Source organism: Nematostella vectensis, chromosome 6 (genome assembly GCF_932526225.1).
Source record: "Nematostella vectensis chromosome 6, jaNemVect1.1, whole genome shotgun sequence".
NCBI classification, from domain to species: Eukaryota; Metazoa; Cnidaria; class Anthozoa; order Actiniaria; family Edwardsiidae; genus Nematostella; species Nematostella vectensis.
In genome coordinates, this window is record NC_064039.1 from 11,833,982 (window position 1) to 11,853,669 (window position 19,688).

The 19,688-nt window shown below is 37.7% G+C and overlaps 1 protein-coding gene and 1 long non-coding RNA gene across 2 annotated transcripts in view; one reads left to right on the forward strand and one right to left on the reverse strand.

The window, feature by feature from the left end:
• Positions 1-357: 357 nt before the first annotated feature.
• The window catches only part of LOC125567998, a 28,114-nt gene continuing 8,783 nt past the window's right edge, over positions 358-19,688 (reverse strand). Inside the window, exon 2 of the long non-coding RNA XR_007311984.1 lies at positions 358-675. This is a non-coding gene — a long non-coding RNA (uncharacterized LOC125567998). The remainder of the gene's footprint in view (positions 676-19,688) is intronic.
• LOC5520896 (homeobox protein MSX-3) lies at positions 1,447-8,049 on the forward strand. The gene is made up of 3 exons (XM_032366210.2): positions 1,447-1,755; positions 3,718-6,539; positions 6,762-8,049. Exons 2-3 carry the CDS (start codon positions 6,206-6,208, stop codon positions 7,235-7,237), a joined length of 810 nt encoding a protein of 269 aa, XP_032222101.1. The 5' UTR covers positions 1,447-1,755; positions 3,718-6,205; the 3' UTR covers positions 7,238-8,049.

Sequence of the window (19,688 nt, forward strand, 5' to 3'; positions counted from 1 at the left end):
GATTTCTTATTCTGTGAAGCTTACGTTGCCTCGGCAATTCAACAGTTCGCCTTTGTCCCGCAGTAACGTGATGGTCTTTGTGCGCGGAAAAACAAGTGCATGTAATATCTTCCATAACATTGCAATACGTCATAACATTGCATGTGGGTGTATGTCCTTTGTCATTGTCTTATCCTCTTTGTGCAAACAGTTAACACCCACATGCAAGAACTTATTTTTTTCTCAAGCAAAATAAATTCTTATATTTCGGGATACTCACTGGACATTTAGGCAAAGCTGGTCCTTAGAGGTTGTTTTTATTTTACAGAAAGAGTTAAATGTTAAGTAAATTTATATTTTTTAAGCCCAACATTTTTGTTTTAGTTCATGAGTGACCCTTCTTCCTATAAGAACTTTAGCAGGTTCTTATATTATTTTATAGAGTGCAAAAGTTCTACCATTCTTACACGCGGCTTTTAATTGTATTTCAGTTCTTTTAGAATACAAAGGAATACTAGCAATTTTGATCTTTGTTATAAGCCACGCGTACAAGCAAGTCATCTCTGAGACTGTCAATAGCGCATGCTCAAATGATGATCTATACGTGGTATGTTGTGATGGAAATTAAACCCCTTGAAACTGTTGTTTACAAGTGTTTGCCGACAAACGGCATCCGCGACCAACTTTTCCATTTACCTGCAAAAATGCTAGATGTAAGTGCGTGTTTTTTCCCATCAATTGACTCCTAAAGATAGAATAAAATGCACTGACAATATTGTCTGGCCTATTGAAATATGTTCACGCCAAAATGGTTATGAAGAAATAATATGCCACTCTAGCCATTTTTATCCCACTTTGGTTACTGTGCTTACTGCCCTGCGAACGAGCTCACCCTAGCAATCATTTGCCTTTGTCAGAATTTTGTCAGTGTATTTTGTAGTAGTTTTGTTAGACAAGAGTAAGGGCATAAATGCGTTTTGGGCTACTAACAGACCTTGCACAAACACAAACAAACATATTCCTTGAACGCCTTAAAAGTAATTTTACGCCAAATTCTCTATCAGAACTATCACGAAGCCAACCTTTTTATTAAAGCCAACTTTTCACGTGAATCTTTTAAACTTGGGTATCCATTTCAACAAACCCCTTCGATGCAAAAACGTGTATAAACATTGAGCTATAGAGGAAACATGATCTATCCTTTGTTTTCTGCTATAAGTTGCGTTGTAGACAGAACCTACTCATATTATTTTTTTCTGCTCTCGATTGTTGTCATAACAGGAGTAGTTAGCCTTCATCAATTATTACGGTGCTATTTTACTGTTCCCTGTTACTTTGTAGTGATTACACAATATGGGAACCCTCGACAGTACAAACAGCGGGTGGGAGGTGGCAAATATACCGAGAACTTAAAGGCTTTGTTCGCTGTTTATTTTAAAAACTTAGAAAATATCCGCTTTCAAAACATTATCGCACTCCTCAAGTAATTGACTGAGAAACGATCTAAATTATGAAATAACTACGACGATATCTCGTAAAAGTGCAAAATGTCAAAAGCCTGAAAACTGGTTATCTGTACTTCACACAGAAAACCGATTGCAGGCTATTTTAACTTTTGATCAATATTGCAACGTGTCTCATCAATTCCCATTCCACAGTAAGCTGTTCTAGTTTTCATATTGCTGTTACTACCTGCGTGTTTGTGTGTATCACAACAAGACAACAACTATTGCGCGAGACCTCGACAATGCAAGGGCCACGTTTAAATTCAGAAAGGTAAGGTATTTTCCCCACACAAACCGCTCAAGCGTCCCAAGATAAGGAAACAAGCGTGTTTCTTAGTTATCTCCCGCCCTTATCACATCCCGATATTCACCGGACTAATCAACTTATCCCTTTGTTAAGTAGATGTTCTAGTATTCACACGGCGCACCCTCACACTGTGTGACTTTTTGTTAACTTTCCAGTTTAATAGAATTAATATTAATTCCCTGGTACGGGTTGACAGAGCGTGCTGTGCGGACACTGTGTATCGCCGATCCGACCCCTTATTTATTTAAAGGAAAAAGCCTGCGTAGGGAGAGACTTTGGTGGCGATAAGAAGCGGCGTTCTATGCCGACACGTACACACTCTATGTAGCTTTTTCAACGGTTCAAAGTGCAAGAGTTTAGTCCACTCGCAAGCTTTCCTGAAACTAGGAAACGATCACTCTAATTGGGCAAGTAATTAGGCCCTTTGATTTGTTAACGAGTTGGGCTAAATCACTTTAGAATTACATGTACTTTAACCTCGTTTTAGACGGGTAACCACAACACCGCTAAGTGACGATAAAATCACAGTAATATTCCCTACAAAACAGGTTAACTGAGCAGCTGGCCTTTCTACACAAGTTCAAGATAAGAACTTGAATGAAGGTTAACGAATTGTATGCATCTTTTTTTAGGTCGCGAATCTCGACCTTCAGTTAAAAAATGTCCTAAATCAGTATTAATAGCTTTCCAATTTTGATTTGTGTCATTGTCACGTTCTAGATTCTAATAAAAGCAGCTGAGCTGTAACTTATCTTGTAGTCTTGATAAGCATCATAACAAAGCCTTACTCTAAGCTTAAGTGTCGGCAAGGCCTTCATTTGTGGATTCTTTTATCCAATTTATTTTCTTTAATATTTCGTTATTTCATCAGTGAGGTAAACGGAAACAACATGCACTTATCCATTATCAGATTGACTGTGTTTATAGATTGAATATATCAACTCTAATGTCTTTAATCGAATGATATTACTTTGCCAAAGTGAAGGTTTCGGGTGTGAATTTTTCTTTTTTGTTCAAAGCCCCACCAGGAGTTTATTCTTTCCCCTCCTTGGTTTTTGTGCATCAGGAAAGCTAGGTATATAGATGTGAAGCACTCTTAGGTAAGCTCATGACATCTAAATGGCTATAAGCGTCTTTAATCGCGAAGGACAGAATTATCAGTGTTTAAATGATCATCGGTGATAAGTCTTAAGTTCTCGTGTTTCTTAATTTCTATTTTTTGACAAGGCACTCCTTTGCTACATCAATCTCCGCCAACTCCGTACTTTCATCTTTGTGAGGCTTTTTTTGAATTCTAATTGTTCTGTTTCCTACCATTTTGTACCGAGACACCCGTCAGACATCTAAATTTATATGAAATATCAACTTCCCAATTCTATTTGAACTCTTAATTACTTAAGGAAATACAAATGCGTCACTTATTGAATTGTCGGTTTTACCTCAAGTATTTAACCGTTCATCATAATCATCTAATCGACTCGTTTAATCTTTTTCTTTTTAACATTACACCTTTTCTATGTTAAAACTACTTTAGTCGACACCCACCTTTCTATACACTACAAGTGCTTCTGAGTTTTCTCTTTTGTAAGAACAATAGCATGAACAAACACAATATTTCTAGTGAGATATCATACTTACTATTCGTGTCAATATTTGTCTTATTCCATTACCGTGTGTGGAAGTTTAATTTGATTTGAGTGACGATTCTTTTCAAATAATACTTAATTTGCCTTTTTCGTGTGAGTGCTATTAGTTTCAGGCATTGTCAATATACGCGATGCTTAGTAGCCTTAGGTAACGTCGCATGTCGACAAAGAGACGACATAAACGGCAACTTTATTTCCTCTACATTTTCAGAACTTAGGAGTTATAAATTACTATACATGATTACCGTTGATTGGAACTTCTCATTTTTCTTTCTTTCAGAAAGCAAATTGTATTCCTCTGCGGGTGTTTCAACATCCGAATGCTCGACACCGGTGTGTACACCGGAACGTCTTGAAGATTATTTTCTTTTCGCATGACAAACATCCAACGATATAACTTCCCTTTCTGCTATACGGTCTTTATGATAAAAGTATTTCATTACAACTGCTAATTGTTTTGGTTTTCCATGTTTCGCAAAAGAAAACGTATGTAGGAAAAAAACACATAAGATTTTGTAAGGGAATCTAGAGTGATCCGCCTGGTTGAAAAAGAATTCAGCAATTCTTTGGTATTCCAAACATTTTTTTCGTTATCGTGTTACTAGGAAAACAAAATCGTTATCTTAAAAGCAAACAAAATCTACTTCCCTTATAGCTTATATTTTCCATCGCTGTTGACTTGTGATTAAGCTAAGTACCAACGCTAGCACATTTGTATAGTGTTGTAAGAGATAGATGTCTCTAAGATGATAATGTTAGCGGAACCAAGAAACGCCGATTGCCCAAGGCCAGATAGAAAAAAAAAACACTGTTGATAAACGAATTCGAAATTTCACGAGTTCGAGAGCTGGATTTGTGTGCTGATACGGGCAGTAGTGATTAGAATGGCGACAGTTATCTTTAGACATAGCAGAGCTATGTTATCAACTTATCGTTAGGTGGGAAGACGAGGAAGAATGATAGTTGTCAGATGGAAAAACTACAAGCCATGTTTTTCTTCTCATCTTAGAGGAGATAGCGAACGTGGGCACACCCTTTCACATACACATTAAGCGGGGTAAATTGGTTTCAAGAGCACTTCTCTTACGAGTTAATTTCGTTTACTTGTTAGCTGCAAATCAATTGAATTAATTTATTTAACTTGAGTAATGTTGATTACAGCCTTAAGCTTTCTTAGCTCGATTCGTACAATGACTTGAACAAACTCGGAGTAACGTTCGTTCCATGGCTCATTTTGTGTTCATACCAATGGCGACCATTCATAATTACTTAAACCCGACGACTAATATTGATATCATGACGGAATACCAGATATCCACTGTGATCCAAATTAGTAATCTCTTAAATTCAAATTGTATGGTTGTAATTACACTTATCGTACCGGCCATTACCGCGAGGAATGCACTGCGAACCCGCATTTGGAGCGCGTGCACTTCAGCTCAAGTTTGATCAAGATAGTCCACTCCTGTCATCTTGAGTTCACCATCTAATCAACGCACGCCCAAATAACGCAACAATACCATTCACAAACAAACACAACGTCCAATATTATTATTACCCTGAGCTGTCACAAAGATTTTTGCCCTACCGCTCATATAGCAATCAAAAAGACTTAAAATCACTTAAAATCAAATTACAATTTGCCCGAATCACTCGTGCGTGCGTTAGCAGCGTTATGTCAAGGCCAGAATCTGATTCTTGGCAGAGAAACGATCGTTAAAATTTGACACAAACGCAGGTTTCCCTGCTTAATTAGCATTCCATTATTATTTGCTAAAGGTGAATCACTCGTTTCAATTACCCTTTAATTACCGGCTGTGTATACACATGAAAATTACTTCCCGTGCAACTCGATAATAAGGACACAACAATATTTGTATTTTAAAAAGGTCTAATTGATTTCCATAAAATTTTGTTTTGCAAAAGCATCTGATACTATCAACGAAAGCCCCCCGTTGATCCTGGCTATTTGTTTTAGGCATTAGGAGAAACAATCGACAATATTCTTTCTTTTGTGCCACTGAGAAGATGGACAAACAATCGCTTCGGGGGCTATTCGAACCTATTATTGCACCGTTCACCACCCCCACTCTAACCATCACAACACTTGCATAGACTCCAAGGCTAGTTTGCGCTTCGACGTCAACCCATACCATATGGACCTCTTAATTTCCGTCCAAGATGTAACATGGACTTTTACCTTTAAGTGCTCGCATTAACCTTAATTACTGTACAAGTGGTTTCTAAACCAGGCGGAAAACTGTACAAAGGCGATCGGAGTCGAAAAAGGATGTATATCTGTCAAGGGAAATTAAAGGAGTTTCACTCTATTTTGGTGAGATTGTTCTCTTATAGCTTGAGGCATTTTAGTGTTTGTAGAATGATCGATGCCACCACGCCGGCACAAACAAAAGAACTACCTACCCGTAAATTGGTTTTAATCTGAACCAATGGGAGCAATTTAGTAGTTATCGGATCTCTTAAAGATGACTCCTTAGCGGCCCTGTGGTTGGCTGTCATTTATCAACAACAAATTTGCCTGATAATGACACAATTATCTTATGCCCTATTAGGCAGTGTCTAATATGCTCGAATGACAACTGGTGAAATGGCTATTCACAGCAGGTTAGGCCCAGTGCAGTGGAATAAAGCCAGAGCAATCTGACCGTGCTAAGACATTCCACACAAGCCCGTACCGGTGCGAGAGAGGTTGTAGGTCCGTTTGCTTTTCCACTCACTGTTAAGTGACCCATTCAAAGCTGCATGTAATGGAGGCGGATCGCGATTTGCCTTCTCCTTCTAAGGCCGTGCCTACCACATCTACTGCTAGTATTACTTCTCGGACGAGCTCCTTCTCTGTGGAGTCTCTGATATCGAAACCGGAGCAGCAGCCAAGCAACAAGCGTAAGCCATATACGCCAGGACTACAAAGCAACTTCTCGGTAGAAAGCATTTTAGAGAAACAGTCGTCGCGAGACGAGGAGTCACAGCAGCGAAAAGTTGCGACGACGACGGCAGAAGCCGGTAAGAAAAGTTCCGAGGATGGCAGTACGACGGAAGATTTTCCATGGATGCACTCAACACGATATGACCCTCCGCCGAGTAAGTAGAGTTTGTCTTTTGTCGTAATCGCTGTATCACTAAACACGTAAGGAGAAGAGTTCAACATAATTAAGCAATTGTTTGTCGGGGTTCTTATGCTTGTACTCCCCAAGAGGGTTGAGAATCCATGGAGTGCGTCTTTGAAAGGACAGACAATGCACCCCGGTTGCCGGAGCTAGACAAATCCAGACTTTAACTCTTTTGTTTGATTCCTCGTTTCAGGAATACGTACAAGACTTAGTCCTTCCAAGTGCCAATTACGGAAACACAAAGCGAATCGCAAGCCCCGGACGCCATTCACAACTTCTCAACTCTTGGCACTCGAACGAAAGTTTCGTCAAAAACAATATCTGTCTATTGCGGAAAGGGCTGAGTTTTCTGCATCATTAAACCTAACGGAAACGCAAGTGAAAATATGGTTTCAGAATCGCCGCGCCAAGGCAAAGAGACTACATGAGGCAGAACTAGAGAAACTGAAACTCGCCAGTAAGCCTTATATTGCTCCAGGGTATCCGTCTTCGATAGGGAACGTTTCAATGTGCTGTGATTCAACATGCAGTGCAGGGCCGTACTCGATGCAGCCGTACTCGCATATGGGACTTTCTGCTGCTAGCAGTTATAGTCAATCACTGGCGTACATGTACAAAGGACCTTACGGAATGCATCAAGGCTTCCCAGGTTTTCTGCACCCGCATTAGTTTATTCGATACACCTCTGATTCGCTAGAGTCACGAAAACCGACAAAGGTGTATACAAATCTAATTAGTACTCCTTATTCAAAGTGTGAAATAGCAAGAGAAATTAACTACAACCGACACCTATATATTATGTGATTTGTATAGAAATTTAGTTTGACTTTCTTTGAAAGAGTCTTCAATGCTATTTGTGTTCAATGCTAGGTTGGATGCTTTCACAGAATTTTGTTCCATTGTTGTCGTGTATACGGACTCGCACTTTTGAATAGAGGCAAATCAGAAAGTATTTCTTATAATTTTTTTCTAATCGCAAAGTGCAATTAGGGCCTTTTTGGATTTTTTCTCAATTCAATAGCTTTTAGATTGCATTTTTCAGTTCTAGCGCAGCTCTAGCGTAATTAGTTTGCGTGTCTTCCTCATGAGGTTTTATACTTGGTGCCTTCTAAACCCAAATTTACGAGACTTTTATGTGAGATTTTGTTTCTTAATGAGTTGTAGAGCCATCGTTTTGAGCGTAACTTCAGCCCTACTTTGATGTCGTTTTGCGTTTGCTCTTGCAGAACTCAGTTAAGTACATACTTAACAATGTGTTTACAAGACTTAGGAAATGAACTCATCTTTCTTACCAAGCCAGTTCGCCAAGAACAATCTGTAAATATATTTGAAGCTCTTATCTAGTACGCCAATTTATCGGCGTAGGACCCCAAAGTAATTCAATCTTTATTTAACTTTTAATGCAAGTGGGCTATTTAGCCCTTGTTGATAGAAAATATTTTATTCTGTCTCGTCACAGGGTAATAAAAAGAAAAAAACTATTAGAAGTGTGCTAGATCATTGAACAGTTGTTTTCCCCATCAATTATGTGGCTAGTTAGTTGTGTGATGGTATTTCTTTGTTTCGGTTTAAAGTCTGGTTGCATTCTAGTGTCGCCACCTGTTTTGAGCAAATCATGTGGACCTCTGGTCCCAAGCAGCCTGGGCGGCTGTAAAACACTTCCCTTAGTGAACTACCTTGACTTGGAAGGAAAACGTTCAAGGACATACAGCATTACAAAGGTGTAAAATCCGCAAATAAGAAACCGGACATCTAGAATAAGGGCACGGTGACTAACCACGTAAAACATTCAATCCTGTGAGTAATACTATACTTGCATGTATATTTTTTATTCAGTTTTTTGTGTACGTGTTTGGATCGACTTTCAAATCACTCCCCATCGAGTATTCTCCGCCCTATATCGTCGGTAATCCAGCCCTGCTTTTCCACTCATCGGTTAGAGTCTCTATTCTTCTCGAATCAACTGTTTTCTTTATAATCTAACGCAGAACAAACACCTATTGTTTCAACCTTTCTTTAATGTATCATAGTACCTTGAGAGACGGATAATTGGGTGGACAGGAGGACAGGTGGAAATCGCCACATCAAATATATCGGGTATTAGTTCTATTCATAACTTTATCACATTTAAGAGGATACAACTACCTTCTCTATTTGAACTAGCTCACCAAAACTCAGCATATATCCACGCTAACACCAACACGATATCAACCTGATATTTGTTACTTTCTCCCTGCTGGAGACCACTCGTGGTGATATTGCCGCTAATGAAATATTCAAGTTTTTGCAAAATCCGGGCATTTCGGATAAGCCGGTCAGTATAAGTGTCCTCGTATGCTTAGGGATTATCCCTTGATGAGGGGATGCCGTTTGACTATGTTCAAATATTTCTTTAGGGGTTCAAAATAAGTATGGTACTTATCGGGCAAATTACGTTCCAATTAGCACTCAGCAGGTCACCGGAAAAAGTTTGCTCTCCTTTATGTTGTGTTGTGATCAGTTATTTGTGATTTGCCAGCCAAGAAACCCCGGCTCTGCCTCAAAGTACGACATGTCATACAAACCTCAAAATACAGTCCACACATTGCACGCGATATCGCCTTTGTCCGCTCGCGTCTCTCGTTATCTCAAAACGAGATATGAATTCTTGTGCAAAATAAAACGATTGAATTCGTCTGCGCGTGAAAATTCTGAACGGATGTAACCGAATCTGTTAAGACCACAAGCTGAACTTAACCTCCAATCAAGAGCAATTACCCGTGTTTACTTAGACATTTACTCGTGTTATGATGACACTTTTAATGGCCCAATTACTGCAGTAGCAATATAGCCATCAAATGGTTTTGTCAAAACGTGGGCATATTTACTGGCCCCTCATTTTTAGTTTTCTCTGTTGATATACCAGCGCTCGCGGCTCTTGCACAATCTTTTAAAACAGGTAGTAGTCTGACGCAAAACACTATTCATGCAATCCTTAGCTTTCACACCTAAGACATAGCAACTATCCAATCTTGTTTTACACTTTTTATTTAACAACGAACACTACATTCCAATCCATACTGGTACACGTGGTAGAAATTCTAAAAGATTCATTCAAGCAGAACACTTTAATAGTCACTGTAAAAAATAAATAATAATAATAGTAATGATAATAATTTAACGAGACGTATTGGTATAGAGGTAGAAAGACCACGCGGCCATTGAAGATATTCTCTCGCGGGATTTATTAGCTCTCTTGACCCCTAAACCCCAATCAACTTTTGTTTCAAGCGGGAAATATTCAGCGCACTGCTGAGAACACACGACATCGTCACAGACGTTCCCATTATCAGATTTTTGATTTGAGTTATTCAAAGAAGTTTGCTGTTCAAAGGATAACGCACGTGCATTTATGCGGAGAAAGGACGCACCACGTCTCAATGAATGTATGATATGTTTGATTTTATTATCTTTCATAAAAGCTACAGCGTGATATGCCTGATAACCCCAGTGAGATATTATGGCCTTTGAAGGATGCCGCTATCCATTGCTTTATATCGCGGCAAGGACCAGCGATAAACTTGTGTAACCGCGGCTTTCAATGCTCCCACAAGCTTTCTTATGTCCAATCGAATAATCGCGCGTTTTGAGTGTTTACTTGAGAATAAAGCTGCAGGGAAACTTCATAAAAAAAAACGATCGCTAAATAACTACTGTAAAAATGAATCGAAAAGTTGTCCCGTCTAATCCACGTCCAGGCTCGCCAAACCACCAGGAAAACATAGGAGTGCCATTGCCAACAGCGGAAGTCTTGAGGGCAAAATACTATTTTACCGCTATTTTCACACGTCTGTAAAGAACCCGTCTTTTCCTAATAAACTTCGAATAACAAATGTATGCGTGCTACATATTAAGAAAAAAAGTGTCTTTCAAACTTACACTTAAAAATTTTTAGAAAACCTTACTTTTCTAACATGAAAATTTTTAAAAATTTTTTTTAACGAAAGTTGTGTTGGTGCACAAATTCCATAGTTCCTGTTTCTGCAGACCATTCGTAAAAAAACTTAGTTTGATTAAATATACGGGTATACTTTTCATCGACACCTGCGCATCAAATGCTTGCTTGGTCAAGTCATTTAAACTTAGTGACCTATTAATTTGACAAAAGTAAAGGTTGCCCATAATCAAGGCCATCCGTGTACGATTTTTACCAGATATGGGGTTTTCACGATAATCCGAAGTTAAAAATTCCTGTTGTAAGCAAATAATAGGGATAGCGTTATGCCTGTTCTGCTTTACCGCATTGATACAATACAACAATAGCATAACAAAAACATTTCTGTTCTTGAATTGAAGACTGAACAAAGGATAATTCCGCTAAGTGAATAGTCATGTCGAGTGTTTTGTACAATACGAGAACGGATTATTTGAAAACTTAAAGTGTCTCTTCAGCTTCTGAACAGTAACATCCTTCACGAATTATACTGGCTTGAAGTTTTTAGCGACTACCTGTTTCTTATTGTCCTTTCAAGAATAATGACCCCAGAAAGGTGAACTTTTATTGCAGGTCTCTTACCACAGAGACCTAGCAACCAATGGCAGAAAAAAAAAAAAACTCTTAAAACAGGTGTTCGAGAAAAAATAATTTTAATCGGGAAACCAACGGATACTTGCATATACAGTAGATGTCATCAGTTCACAAGCTAGCAAACTAATTGAATATCCAATGTCGAGCCTTTGCTCGAGACCCTTTATATTAAATAGATATAAAAACGCATGCATAAAACCCGCTCATTGGCTTAAAATATACGAAAAGGTTGATCCTTCACACTCAGTGGCAGTCCTTATGCGAGAAAATTTAAAATGTAAATGTCTTTTGCTTGTACAACGTTTATGGGATCAACTGTATGTACGGAACTGGTTTCTTATTATTCAAATATAAATTACTATACATAAAAGGGTTTTTAACGTTGAGTTTGGCCCTAACCAGCCTTGTTTATGCGCGTTTTACCCCATTCATCTTCAGTGCTGTCGTTAGCTAGGCACAAATCCTGGACAATTCTAATTGCAGCCATGCAAGGTACCGGTGCTGCTGTCTATCTTACCAATCTCGCGGGTGTCCCGTAAGTCGGACAATAGTGCTAGTACATTTTTTTTCTATTGGCGTTTATCGATGCTGTGAAGTTTCAATATCAACAGCCTTAAAAATATTAAATTCCACGTGGCTTTGCGCAAGGCTTTGAACTGTAGCGGATGCTGCGTTTGACGCTTCGTAGCTGAGCCTCGTTTGAACGTAACAATATCTTTAAATTTTTTTAATCAGCTTTCCCCCCTTATATTGAAAGCAAAAGGGATTCTTGTTTAAAGCCAACTTTCACGTTTTGTTACTTTATATGTAGCATGCATAGGTATGTATACTCATTTGGTATTTGTGTAGTGCCCCAATAAAAACGAGAAAAATAAGGTAGGATACAAAGTTATACATTAACGTTAAACGAGAAAACTAGCTTTTTCCTAATTGCCATAACACATTTCCCAACTGTCACATCGCAAATTAGTTTTATGTGTATTACTACTTCACAAATTAGCCTATGACATAATCAAAAGTCAATTCAAGACGGCTAAGATGTACCTGATATGTTATCAATACTGTGAACGAGAGAAGCGTTCGATTTTATCGGCTAATCTCAGGAAATTGTTTTCTCGCAATTTGACATATGAACCTCGATTTTTCTACTTCGCGATTTCTCTAGAATCGAGTTGATCGAAGCGTTTTATCGTAGATTCTACCAAGATTTCTGCGATACGGTTTGTTTTTGATGAGAGACGGCTTGAAAATAGCGGTGTCTGGTGTGACAATGGAAGGGGAAGCATGGTGTTATCGGTATATACCGCGGCGTCAAGAGAAAGCCTTATCTGTCTTGACTACTAGCATGCAATCGCTGCAATTACCATATGCACAGAGCATTTTAAACACAATACAAGACCGACACAATGGATGGCATTTTTTGTACAAGTTGCAGTTGCTACTACAATATAGAACCTGTTGACGACGCCTTCACGTATGGTGTCTTTTGAATAACGCTGCAAGTGCATCCAGCATCTGCTGAAAAGCATGATGCAGCTCTTAAAACGCTGTTTGAGCAGCGATAAGCAAAATGAAAGGCTAAAGATAAGACTTCTTAATAAGGTATCGTGGAAAAAAGAAAAGGTGTAAGGTATTTGTGTGAATACGCACAATAGCGGTGAAGGTATGTTGCACCTTTTGGATTAGTTTGTAACTTACGAAATAGGTTGCCTAGCGGGAGCTAGAAGAATGTTTTTCATGTTAAAAATGATGGGGTGTTGGCGAAACGAAAGTTTGCATAAACACATTGTAATGGGACAAAAAAATAATAAAATAGTATAAAACGACTGTTGAAATAGTTTACTAAATTGTGCCTTAAGTTAGAAATAAACTTTGGTAAGACGTTTAATAGGTTTTATTTGAAACGCATTGTATACAAATGGCTCTATTCTTTTTTTCTTAAAAATATAATAAATCGTTTTGAAGCCGCAGAATATAGACATTTTGGCTCAAAACCGCCATTTGATTGTCTAATTCAATTACTATTATCCCATAAAGCGGTCCAAAAGGCGCAGTTATCATTCGTAGCAGATCACCCCACGATAACCATCAGACACGCAAAGGAGACACACAAGCTTCGCCATCTCTCCTTTAAATGATTCTTTCTGTGCTTGTGAGATAAGCAACTCAACAAGAGGTGAAACATTAAATTGTTATAAAAAATTGTCGACTAGTCGACTGACTTGTATGATCCAGCGCGTGGTTGTTAATGTTTGTTTTATCGCCATTTGCTTGGATATTTTCTGTCTATATCGAGATCGCATTACGGGCCTCTTCTCGTAAAGATCCCGCAATTTGAAAAAATAATGCAAGAAAGGGCTAAATGAAACAAAGAGTTTACTTTTAGAGAATAAATGAACTTCCTGATATGTAAATATTTGACATCAATTTAAAAAAAAACATTTGTAGTAGAACTAATATCTATTTCTTGCCATTTTAACCATCGTCGCATAGATTATTTTCTGTTTTCTAGCCACGAAAAAGCCGAACTTACTAGCTTTAATTTTTTGCTACTGACGTTTCTCCTAGAGGCATATTGAAAATACGCAGCGAGCCAATTGCTTACATTGTTTGATTAAAGGCAATCTTTCTTTTGGAGATAGTTTAAATTAGATTTATCTTATCTGTTCTTTACTCAACATTCTGTTGATTTAGTTCATCTTTTTTACGTATCTTTTTGCTATCAGTTAAAGGTATTTCATTTGTAACTACGCATTGGGCTACGAAAAGAGATTTCCACTTATCTCACCTATTAAACAAAAGCTATAGTCTTTTTTCTTTACTGTACACCACCCATTGTTTCTTAATTTTTTAGGCCATTTTAAAATGTGATTAAATACGGAAAATTGTTATTCGTTTTGCGCTCGAAAAAATACATCGCAATAAATGGAAGGTTCCCTTTTTGCCGTTTACGTCGAAAAGCGAAAAAGTGTTTATATGTCAAGGGTTAGCTAACAAAGGAAATTACGATAATGCATTGTCTTAATTTATACTTTAAAGAAGGATTATTTTCAATTGATAAAACAAGGGGAAAATCTAGTAAAAATCTGCCATTGCGCGCAATGTTACTCACAGTAACTTTTGCTGATTTTGTATATTCCCAACTATCAAATCCTTTATCTTCATATTTGCGAGTCGACCATAGAATTATTTTCTTACAATAACGCGAATAAAACATTTTTGAAGAACCTAGCTCACTGTACTGAAAGTTCCATAGTTCCCTCCTGTATTAATCTTATCAATCTGCCCCAAGTTACATGAATAGGAAAGAACGACGCAAAAATAGTGAATCTAAAACGCAGGATTTTTATTACCATAAACGCGTATTTTGTAGAACGTTCATTTTCGCTTACGTTCGTCAATAGTCTAGACATGCCTCCTAGACATGTGAAGCTTGGTACAATGAAGTCGTCTGCGCAATCTTTAAAAACACTAATGTGATAAAACTGAAGCCTTTAGTTACACCTAGGAGCTGCTTGTCTAAATTTCACTCACTGATACAATATTAATATCGCCTTTATTATATGTTTTTATGAGCCAAGGTCTTTGTCTAACCATAAATAAGCGGTGAATATTTAAACAAAAGAAATTTAAAGGTTGGTTTTTCAATACAACACGAGCGTAACGTAAAGTAGTTTTCCGATTCTCAATGGAAAGCAAGCGCAAAAGGACGCAACTGCTTGATTTTTTTGTGTTTGCGCTTGTATTTGACGGATTTTCACTTGTGTTGCGGTTGCCATTGCTCTGAGAGCCTACCTCAAAATTTTGGATGCGTCTTTACAGATAGTCCTTTGGAACATTCTAGATCTTTTACCTATTACTGTTAGATAAGTGTTTCAGGGAGCTATTCTAGTATGTAGAGACAACGCCACGAAGAAAGCCACGCCTTCGTATGAAGGTTTGGTATATCTTGGATTGATGAAGAGGATGTTTTTCTTCGAAATTCACCATACCTTAGCTACATCTAATCAACTTAGTAAAATAAGTGTGCTTCTTACACGAATAGGTAATTAATTTAAAATGTTTTTTATCCCATGGGTTTAGTAAACTTTGTTAACATAATTGTTAAACCAAATAATGTAATATTTTTCTTTCTAAAATGCTTTTTGGCAGTTTTGATGCAATTCTATGTATTTTTTTTATATATAGCGATATGCGGTAGAGAAAATTCCCACAAACGATACCGACTCGCGGACAGTTATTGTTTACTTGAAAAGCAATCAATAGAACCGCAAAACTACTACCACGACATCACAACAACAACGAAAACAAATAACAATGCAACAGGGCCATTGGTTAACTCACTGACACTTCGCGGAGTTTTTATCATGAGTTAAAAAAATCCTAAAAATCCTTCTTTCAAAATGGGAGTTGTTATTGTGGTCTTTCAAAGGGCCATTAAAAGGACGTGCGCGCGATAAGTCTTCCACACTACCCTACCTGCTCTTGTTTTTACAAGCTTCGCTAGAACGTCAATTAATCAATCCTTGCATTGTAATCGTACGGGTAAATAGCATGCAAAATTAATGAAATTATGAAAAACAAACATCGGCGATGAAATAATGTTTTCATACGGCGTCAAAACAGGCAAGATGGCACATTCACGCTCACAAAGAAATTTATTTGTTCTTGCAGAAAGTTTGTGTTTTGCCGTGTGCGGAGCATGTGCATACCTTATTTACTCTCAAGAAAAGCAGGTTCTTTGGTAGCTTAATCCATGTCTAACGGAATCTGTTTCATCCAATGTACCACCCGCATACACATGGCATTCCGTAACTGGGCGATGCGCCTTTTTTACATTGCGAAAACAATGCTTGCGTTGCAATTGCTATTTTTCCTTTGCGACTTTACTCCTTAATATTCCACATGTAAAATAAAGAAGCAATATGAAGTAAATGTTCGAGGCAGTGTGTTGCATCTCTACTGTACTTTTATTAATATCTTTGTCTGCTAGGCTTTTATCGAGATCTATATAGGCGTGGTCACCGCTCAAAGCATGGAAAAGAAACATTTCAAGAAACCTCTAAAAGGTTAGATGCTTGGCATTGTTATTATAAGAAGAAAATACATTTATCGTTTTAATAAAATAGTGATTTCGATTTCATGTTAAGCAATTTATTCAATAAATTGATACTTTGAAGTTCAAATTATCACAACACAACGAAATCTTGACTGTCTCGGAAACGGAGGCAATCTCAAATGCTTCTTGAGTTAATCGCACAATAGTAACTACATCCGTAACACTTTGTTTCCGCACGCGAAAAATCAGATATCTTTAAAATTTACATTCTTATTGCTGTCGAGTAAGGTTTTCCCTTTGCATCTTTTGTTCTTGTATACGTGTCAAAAATACGAGTTAGCCAACGTAAACGCTATTGTGGGTTCTGTTACCTTTTTTGTGGAAAACATTATAACGTCAAGTGGAAGCTAATGTTGGTTCTAACTATTAATCTACTCGCAGGGTTTTTGTTCAAATCATTTAGCGATAACGCACTCGTCGTTAAATACATCGTTTAGCAATAGCTCAAAATGTAACCTCAATACTCTACTTACTCTTCTTTTATAAAACTAGAAAAAGTGGATAAAGACAGCTCTGGAACTCTTGTATTAGCTGTAAAAGAAACTGAGAAATATCAATAGAGATGGCATCAAGTAAAAAGATATTGTCCCGCTGAAAGACTATGGATCCGACTGGTGTAAACTGCTGTTTGGGTCTTTATTTTGAATATAGAAACAGCTTGTTATTTTTAAAAATATATGTTTCCGTGGATCTTAAATGATTTTTTTCATTAGTAAAATTTTAAGAAATTAACTATTCTAGTATCTGGCCTTTCAGGGCACAGAAGTAGAACACAAACATGCAATGAAATCAGTCCAGTTTTTTTGCCCCACGTCCGTCAATACCATGGGCTGCATAAAGAATGGACGGGTTTATTTAGCTAAACAAACCATGATATGCGCTAAAGAAGTCTAAGCATTCTAACTATTTTATTTCACACTGCGTAAATAGCATATTAGTTGTGGTTAGGGTTTGGAAAAATAAAAGTTTTTACCGTAAGTTTTTACTGACTTCCTCCATCGTGAATCTTATATAACAAGTAATAAATAAAACAATGAATAATATATCGTATTGGAACCTATCCATTTTAAAAGGGGGCGTCAACATCTTGTTTACAATATGTAGTTTTCCGACCTTAAATAAACAACCTTCAAAAACAGGTATAGCTTACAGGCGGAATTTATTGGAACCGCGAAGGCATTTTGCGTCCAAGCTGAATCTCTTAATAGAAGAAAAAGTGTTTTAAAAATATAATACTGGCGTAATTGATTTTCAATCAAGCGTTTAAACATTAATCATATTCATTTGATTGTTTCATTTGAACGTTAATGAATACCAAAGCATAGTAATAGATCTAATATCCGATCTTGTTGTAAGAGTCATTAAAAGTCAATTTTCCTATCAAAGTTGAATAGCACAAATCTATAATGTATTTATATTTGTTGTTTGTGCTGCCCTTCAAGCAAATCTCTTTTTTCGGTGTCTCTTTTATCTTAGCCACCTTCCGACGACATACGTCTCTCTATTAGTGAGACTCAGTAGCCACACCGAATCAATACTGACGATAATGTAACATTTTCACCAAGCTCGACACTTAAAAATTTAAAAAAGAAACCCGTTTCTGCATCGCCTAGATAATTTTTGTATAGCAACGAATATGGTTTTCCCACCAGCCAGTTTTGAAATCTCCACTTTCCCTGTCGCCGCCGTCCTCGTTGTCGTCGTCTTTGCAAAGACTCTCGACAAGCGAGATGAAGACAGGGCAGCGCGAACGCCTTAAGACCCGAAAGCCGGAAAACACATTTTTCGAATAAAAAAAAAAAAAATGGGGAAAAAAATTGGTTGTGTGCGCACAATATGTGGTACGTGCGAAAAGTTTCGTTCTAACAGCTAAAAATCCTTCATTCTACTCCATTGCTATAAATCTTCAAGGGGTCTATTCCAATTACAAGGATGCTTATTCCACAATGCCTCAGGTTTTACCATCGGTAAATCCCAAACGATTCTGATTTCTTTAGCTTACTTTTCAGCGGCTCCTATACCACTTAGTGGCTTATTGCCTAATAAACAAAAAAAAAAACAGCTTTTTGTGTCGTGCAAAACAAAACGGAAAAAAAACTTAGAGTAAAGTTTATCAAAGATCTTTTGAAGTTATGTGAAGAAAGATCAAACATTTTTTGTAGCTGTTAAAATATAAAAAGCTCGTTTCATCTAAGCGAAAAAAAGAAAAAAACATCAAATTAGTGTTAATAAATAGTGCATATTCAACCGGAAGTAAAATTGCAATCGCGAAAAGGTTAACTACTAGGCCGTAACGGACGAAAAGAACACAATAATAGTAATCTACGCCAGAATTATATTTTAAAAAAATATCAAAATACAAAATATCTTGTTTGATACTAGGGGTTTACAGGTCCTTTAAACTCTGCTCTGCTCCATTTTATTCCATTGCTGACTACTCAATGGCTCTCATTTTATTCCATTGCTGACTGCTACATGGCTCGCATTTTATTCCATTGCTGACTGCTCAATGGCTCCCATTTTATTTTATTGATGGCTACTCAATGGCTCCCATTTTATTCGATTGCTGGCTGCTCAATGGCTCCCATTTTATTCCATTGCTGGCTGCTCAATGGCTCCCATTTTATTTCATTGCTGGCTGCTCAATGACTCCCATTTTATTACATTTCTGGCTGCCCAATGGCTCCCATTTTATTACATTTACGACTGCTCAATGGCTCCCATTTTATTTTATTGATGGCTACTCAATGGCTCCCATTTTATTACATTGCTGACTGCTACATGGCTCCCATTTTATTTCATTGCTGGCTGCTCAATGGCTCCCATTTTATTACATTGCTGACTGCTACATGGCTCCCATTTTATTTCATTGCTGGCTGCCCAATGGCTCTTATTTTATTACATTGATGGCTACTCAATGGCTCCCATTTTATTACATTGCTGGCTGCCCAATGGCTCCCATTTTATTTCATTGCTGGCTGCTCAATGGCTCACATTTTATTCGATTGCTGGCTGCTCAATGGCTCCCATTTTATTTCATTGCTGGCTGCTACATGGCTCCCATTTTATTCCATTGCTGGCTGCCCAATGGCTCCCATTTTATTACATTCCTGGCTGCCCAATGGCTCCCATTTTATTTCATTGCTGGCTGTCCAATGGCTCCCATTTTATTTCATTGCTGGCTGCTCAATGTCTCCCATTTTATTACATTTCTGGCTGCTCAATGGCTCCCATTTTATTTCATTGCTGGCTGCTCAATGGCTCCCATTTTATTACATTGATGGCTGCTCAATGGCTCCCATTTTATTACATTGCTGACTGCTACATGGCTCCCATTTTATTTCATTGCTGGCTGCTCAATGGCTCCCATTTTATTTCATTGCTGGCTGCCCAATGGCTCCCATTTTATTTCATTGCTGGCTGCTCAATAGCTC